The 7822-nt window shown below is 35.9% G+C and overlaps 1 protein-coding gene across 1 annotated transcript; it reads left to right on the forward strand.

The window, feature by feature from the left end:
• The first annotated feature begins 2472 nt into the window (after window positions 1-2472).
• Window positions 2473-5213, forward strand: LOC132181626 (uncharacterized). Its single transcript, XM_059594877.1, has 5 exons — window positions 2473-2704; window positions 3305-3383; window positions 3476-4456; window positions 4536-4593; window positions 4996-5213. The coding sequence occupies exons 3-5, from the start codon at window positions 4169-4171 to the stop codon at window positions 5211-5213; spliced, it is 564 nt and encodes a 187-aa protein (XP_059450860.1). The 5' UTR covers window positions 2473-2704; window positions 3305-3383; window positions 3476-4168.
• Window positions 5214-7822: the final 2609 nt, after the last annotated feature.

The raw sequence follows: 7822 nt of genomic DNA on the forward strand, positions 1-7822 counted from the left end.
TCGCCAATTATTACAGGTTTTTAAGTCACCAATTAGATATAATAATTTTTCTTCTTCTTCTTGTTCCTCTTTATGTTACTCTGTTAGGCTTTTGATATATGTCTTATTTGATTTCATATGCAGGAAGAATATAAGGTTTTTCGAATAGATGCTTCTTGAGACCTTGTCGACAATCAGATTTGTGCAAACCTCTAACATTTACAGTATTTTTTCCTATCTTTCACTTCAATGGCATTTCTAGTATTGTTTTCTCTTTTATTTTTTTTAAAATATTTCTTTTGTTTCCATTTGAAATTCAAATTCTACAAACGGTAGCATCATGTTTTAGGTAAAAGACTTATAATAGATGAGGGAATTCAATCCCATCCCAAATTTTGGAAAAAATTAATACAAACTTGCATTACTGTGTTAGGATTTTCTTAGTGTCAAATGTAGATTCTGTTGAACGAACGGATCAAATTTACATTTTCATTATTTTCATTGGAAATTTTTGAGTTATTGTTGAATTTATTATTTGGTTTCTTGATTGAAAGCAACATTTCACGAAGTGGGTTGTGGGAATCATGTGGATATTTCTACAATCTGTTTGGATAAGACAAACTCATTCTTCAAAGCGACTTGATTTGACTGGTTATACCCACTTATTTCTAAGAAAACAAAGACAAACAAGAGACTTGGTATAATTGAGTTTCTCTCTTTTATCTGATGGTGGAATTGTATTAGTGATACGTATATCAATGTTAAGATTTCAAATGCTACTTGTTCTTCCTTATTTCAAATGCATAAACAATTAAAGCAATTGAAGCATTTCTGATTTATGATTTTGGAGAATTTCTGATTTTTCGGATTTCCTCTTGCCTTGGAATTGTGTCCTTTTCACTTAATTAACTCGCTCCTTCCTCAATCGAAAAAGTCTCTTTTCACATCAGAGGCCAAAAAGGGAGCTTTAAAATGGAGCTCTTCGGTTCTTTCTCTTTTGAAGGAAACCCCAGAAAGAGGTAGAGCTGGAAGTGGTGCCCCCTCGAGAGTCGTTTGGGTATTTTTCTGGATTTCTATATGATTTTTAAAATGTGTTCGATAGCTTTGTTTGGATTAGACGCACAATCTTGATATTTAAATCTAGACATGCACAATTAGTACTGTTTGAATATTAAGAGTTATTATCCATTTGGTTAGTGAGAAAAGTTAGGACCGAAAAAGAAAATATTTTATAACAAAAAGTACTTGAAATTTTTAAAATTTGGAACCTACAACTATAGTGTATGCCAACTTGAAATGATGAGTTAAATTTTTGCAAGTGAACATAATTGGTAATTGGTAATTGGAAACCTTATTGTGCATAAAAAATGCATATTCAGAGAGATTCTTTTTATTATTATTGTTACTGGAGTCATTGTTGGTGGATTGATTTTATCTTTTTACTGTTCTCATTGGAAAATTTTGAGTTATTGTTGAGTTTATTATTTGGTTTTTTGATGGTCAGCAAAGACGTGTATAAAAAATCATCAATTCATTGGGGAATATTCTCGGATTTGTTAGCCTCACTTGTAAGATCACTTTCATGATGAGTGTTGAGATAAAATAATTATAGGATCACCAATAAAGGAAAAAAATGGCAGAATAGTAAAATAACAAACAGTCACACAAGACACCAAAATTTAAGTAGTTCGGCTTAACAAGTCTACATTCACTGGCGGAGACGATCCAAAAGAAATTCACTAACAAAATAATGGAGTACAAAAGAGTAGTACAAATAAACAAAACCTCTCAAACCCAAAACCCCCAATACACCCAAGCTCACAAACACACAAAGAAAGAATTAAATACAAAAGAGAAATTATCTCTTAATTCTCTAAGAGCTAACTGTCCCTCTCTTTTTTCTCCCCACAAAATGGAGCCACTGCCCCACACGGAGCTGCTGCCAACATACACAACACTGCAGCACCACAAAGCTCCTGCCCTCTCACATGGAGCTGCTGCAGCTTGGCCCATATGACAAAAAGGTGAAGCTTCAATATATATAGACAAGAGACGGCCAAGTGCTTCACGGTTAAGGAACTTCCTCTTGAAGAAAGCTGCTGCCTCTCTACCTTGCTGCACACTTTAGCTCTCCTTTTAAAGACCAAATTGACCAATTAATTGATTGTTGGTCAAAGTACTTCACCATGAAGTAAAGCAACAAAATACTTCATTGAGAAGTAAACTAAAAGAGGTAAAACGTGGCCTGAGGATAAAAAACCACAAAGCTGCAACCAAAGGAATAAAACGGGTGGGGCCCACCACAAGACTTGAGAAATCAAGTCATTTTCAAACAATGAGGAAGATCGGGTGAGTAAATGGTGCAAGCATGACAATGAGCTGAGCGTGTGAAAGAGAACATTCAATTCAATTAACCATATTATTTGAATTTTTAAATACTATTATGCCTACAAGTTGTTGAGCAACTTTTATCAGCATTTAGAACTTAAAAGACATGATCAAAAATCCTAGCTGTCCTTAAATTCTACCTAACAAAGTATTTTGCATTTGCAGGTTTCTTCCACTTGCTTGAACCTTGAAAGCATTTTAATCCCAAAAGACACTGAGAATGCTTGCTTGTCTTCAAGTGAAATCGGTTGCTGTGCTCCAAGGGTACTGACCGGAATTGAAGATCATGTTTACCAACCACTCTGTTTATGTGTCTCTTGTTAGTGCAATGCTTCAGGTAGTGCTGCCTTTGCTATATTCTTTGCAATTTATATTAATGGTTCTGTTATATCTAAATAGGCTTTTAAAAGTCAGCAACATGTAATGGATACGTAAGTGGACTGCTGTTTGCTTGATTGTAAGTGGACTCTGTAGATAATGTTTTTAATATCAGGAAAGCTACGGGTGAAATATTGTGTATGCAGTGCTTGAAAATTCAGCCTGTTGGGCCAGGTTGCTCAATTTCTTCCTGTGGTGGACTATTGATAGCAAAGTAATATTGCAGTACTTGCAAATTTTAAAATGATAAAAGGTACATACTTTTATTTTTAATTCATTTATCCTCCCTAATCATTTATTGATGACATAAGTTTTTACATTTTCAGAGTTTAATGGAGTGAAAATTATCAGATCTATAATTTGTTGGAACCAACTGAAAAAATTGAGTCCAAAATCATTATTATTATTATTATTATTATTATTATTTTGTAAGTTGTGAAGCAGTGTATTGTGAGTCCATTTTGTGGTAGGTGACCTGGACAATAGGCAAGTTCACATCAAATTCACAGTTTTGCTAATGCCAAATGGTTCGAATAGAGTCACATCTCATCCTCTGCAGGAGCTGCAGCCCACAAAGACAACAGATGATCCTGAAATCAAGGCCTTGCTATTCTTTGGCACAAAGAAAAAGAAGAAAGGTAAGCTGGAACATGATAAAATGATGAACAATTGTTGCAAAACCTTCAGCCAGACCTAAATTTGAAATTATTATCTATATTTGGGTATGCAGGTGTCAGGTTATCTAATTGGGTGTCCTCGCTCTCGAATTTGACTTCTATTTTCTTATTGGTTTGTAAATGGTTTCAACATATCCCACCATTGGGCTGATTTCCTTTTCTGAAGCGTCTTTCTCTTAAAAACTTGAGTGAGCTGGAGTACATAAGTAATGGTGGTAGTGATCTGTCCTCTTCTCCCCTCAAAATTCTCACACTTGTTAATTTGCCAAAGTTGAAGGGATGGTGTAGGACGAGGGAAACCGTAACAGTAGAGCATCCTCTTCCATTATTCCCATCATTTCCTTGCCTTTCTCATTTATGCATCGATAACTGCCCTATGATGTATGTAGCACCAGGGAGCAAAACAATACCCTCCTCTTCCTCTTCCTTTTCCAATCTCTCCGGGATTAGAGGAACTTGAATATCTACCATTAGAGTGGCTGTGAAATCTCACTTCTCTTGGGACGCTGGAGATTTGGGGGTGTTGTAAAATGTGAATCTCTTTGTCTCCACTCTTTCAACATCTCACCTCATTTGAAAATTTGTCTATTCTTCACTGCAAGGAACGTATCAGCAATGAGAATGAAGATGGCGCAGGATGCCTTGGACCTTCAAGATTTGGTCATCTATCTATAATAGATGTTCCAAATTTGGTTTCTCTCCCAAGAGAGCTTAGAGATGTTACTAGTCTGCAAGGGCTTCAAATTATGGATTGCCCTAGTTTGGTGTCTTTACCGGAGTGGATAGGTGATCTCACTTCACCTCAGGAGCTTGGAGTCGTAAATTGTCTGAATTTAAAATCACTGCCCGAAGGTGTGCGTCGCCTCACCTCTTTACGTCGTTTGACAACTGCGGAGTGTCCTCACTCGGAGGAAAGATGTGAACAAAGAATGGGAGAGGATTGGCCAAAGATTGCTCACGTCCCAAACTTTCGAAATGATGGTGATGGTAATCGTATAGAGTGGAACGCAAGCCAAACTTGCCAAATTTATCAGGTTTTTAAGTCATCAATTAGACAGTAATTTTCTTCTTCATTTTACTCTATGAGGTATATCATATTTGATTTCATTGCAGGAAGAAGTGAAGGTTTTACGTGTCGATGCTTCTTCAAACCTTGCCAACAATCAGATTTGTATGTACAAAGCTCTAACTTTTACATTATTGTTTCCTAACTTTCACTTCAATGGCATTTTCAGTATTGTTTTCTTTTCCTTTTTTAAATATTTCTTGTGTTTCCATTTGCAATTTAATTTCTACGAACGGTAGCATCATGTATTAGGTAAAAGACTTATAATAGATCAGGGAAGTCAACCCCATCCCAAATTTTGACAAAAATTTAATACAAATTTTGCATTACTGTGTTAGGATTTTCTGTGTCAAATTTAGATTATGTTGAATGAACGGATGAACGTTACATATGAGATGAAAAAAAAAAAAGAAAAGAAAAGCAAAATCTACTAGAACTTGATTTTTCACTCCAAACTGCGTTGAGGATCGATGTGACGCCTCTTTTGCTTTGTTGATCTCTTAAAAGGCATCTCGATATTGTGGTTGGAAAACCAAACCTGGAAACTACAATGCTCCTGGAATAGCATCTTCAGGATTGGGCTTGTAGTGATCAATCAAATTGTTCCATCCTCTTCATCTTGCTTTTTTCATCTTGGTTTCCATGCTTCCACTTCCACTTGCCTTGGAATCGTGCTGTTTTCACTCAACTCACTCCTTACTCAAAAAGTCTCATTTCACAACTGAGGCCAAGAAAGGGGAAGTCTAAAGTGAAGGGGTTTTTCTTTTCCTTATTTTTATTTTATTTTATTTTATTTATTTTTTTCGCTCTTACAGGAAACCCTGGGAATGAGGTAGAGCTGGAAGTGGTGCCCCCTCAATACTCATTTGGGCATTTATCCAGATTTCTATCTTTTTTTTTTTTTTTAAATGTGTTTGATAGCTTTGTTTGGTTTAGAAGCATGATGTTCATTTTATTTTATCTGATTATGCAGGAAGCAACAGGAGCTTTGAATATATTAAAACAGAGCTTTGAATACTAACATAGAGATACCTTCAGATCTGCATATCATCCACTAATTTCATTTTTCTGTAAGTTGTCTTGTTTTTCTCATTATATCATCTTCTCCATATATGTGAATTCTGAACTTTTCAATTCAGCAAAAAGAAACCCTATAAAATTGCATGCAATTACTTTTTATCTTTATAAATAATTGGTATATATCTTGAACATTATGATTTATGACGGTATGTCAACTTCTTTTTTTCTAAAATTTTCCATGATATTAATTAACACTTGACCAAAGAGTCAAAAGACAACGCTTGTACAGTTCTACTTTCAGCATTACTTTGTACCCCTTCAATTGTTCTGTTAATACATGGCCTTAGTTGTTGCATTTCCTGATTGATGTGACACTTCCCTTCACGTGTAGACTTAAATTTTTCTTTAATAGATGAGACTCAACACATGGCCTTGCATCATCAATAGGTTTAATAGTGGAGACTAGCAAGAGCAAATTGAACCGCTTGATAGTCTATCCTTAAAAAATTTGCACAATATTGCTTATTCAACATGTAAAAGGATGCGAAGGTATAATATTAGCTTTCCCTTTTCTTGTGCAGGCTGAGAAGAATGAGCTTCGTGATGAGAAGCAGAGGCTCAAGGCTGGCAAAGAGAAGTTGGAGGAGCAAGTGAAAGCAATGAGTGCTCAACCAGACTCCCTGCCTCATCCCTCTGCAGTGTTGGGTACATTTTCTGCTCAAGCTGATACCTTTCATAGGTTGTCCCAACATGGCAATTCATGGCACCTGCTGTAGTTGACACATCACAGGATCATGTATTACGCAATTCAGGTATAGTGACTAGAACTTGTTGTGGTATAGTGACTAGAACTTCTTGTATTTTCATGTATTACGCACCTGCTGTAGGTGCCATGAATTTCTCCTGTTATATTTTCTCCTGTTGGACAGTATAGTGACTAGAACTTTTTGTGGGTTTCTGCTCATCTTGTGTACAATAAAATCAGCAAATGCTTTGAAATTTAAGTTGTTGAACGGAAGTGGGTACATGTCTTTAACAAATGCTTTTGATCATCATCTCTGAATTAGTGGCAACCTTTGCTGTTGTTGAGCTTTTTGAGAGTGAGGTTATTAGTCAAATATAGGAGGTAGAGCTAGAGATAAAAGGCAATTTTTTTTTTCTCTATTATGGTTAAAATTATGATGGCTGCTATAGTATACGCTTTAAGATGCCGAAAAATGCCAATGCTATTCCTTCTTCCTCATTCACTTTTGAGGGTTTTAATATTTGGAAGAGCTTCTGATTTCATGTGCAGAACCAAAAGCACTATTTATGATTTGGAGCCAAGTCGAAACTTCTTCACTCTGCAACAATTCATTAAGTTGAGAAGCTGGGAATTAGATATTGTTACTTTCGTCAGTACAGTTGTTCATTCCACATTTGATTTCGTCACAACTAGTGCTTGATTTCTTAGTCCAAACTACTCCAAGAATACGATGTCTCTGCTGCTTTGTTGATCTTTCCAAAGGTATATGGATATTGCAGTTGGAAAACCAAATTTGGCAACTATGGTGCTCTTGGAATAGCATCTTAAGCATTGGGCTTGTAATGATCTTCTGAAAGATCATAAGGATTTGAAAGTTGAAGTGGTAGGATGCTTGACAGGGGGAGGATCTTGAGGTTTATCATTCTGTATTCATCATCTTTCTTTCAAGTTTTGGTCTATGGTTTCCATTCCTCTCTGCCCCATGCCCCCATGGTTCTACTTCCTCTTGGAACTTGGCTCGAGATTGTGCTTTTTCTACTCAACTTGCTCCCTGATTGAAATTGTCTTCATTTGGCAACAGAGGCCCAGAGAGCTCTAAAGGGAAGCTATTTTTCCCCCCTAAAGGAAACCTTGGGGCAGAGCCAGAGCTTGAAAGGAGTGCCCCCCTCAAGAGTCGTTTGGGTAATCATTCTGATTTCTGTATTTTAAACCCCAATTTTGATATTTTAGTTTAGACATGCACAATTTTAGATATGGAATATGTGTATTTGGTTGGATTTGGTTGCTGAGAAAAGTTTGGAGAAGAAAATAAAAGATTTTATAATGCAAAATGTCTTTAACATCTTGTCATTTGGAATAAAAAACTACAACGAATGCTCACTTGAGATGATGAGCTCATTTCTTGCAAGTGAAAACAACATCTTACTTAACCTCAGTTTACAAATTAATCAAATACCATCTAACTACTCTTTATTGTTACCCTTTGTCTCAAGTATATTGATTTAATGATATCTGATTATGCATGTGAAGCGAAAGGAGCTTTGAATGCTAAAACTGATAGTGATTTTT

This window comes from Corylus avellana, chromosome ca5, assembly GCF_901000735.1.
Source record: "Corylus avellana chromosome ca5, CavTom2PMs-1.0".
NCBI classification, from domain to species: Eukaryota; Viridiplantae; Streptophyta; class Magnoliopsida; order Fagales; family Betulaceae; genus Corylus; species Corylus avellana.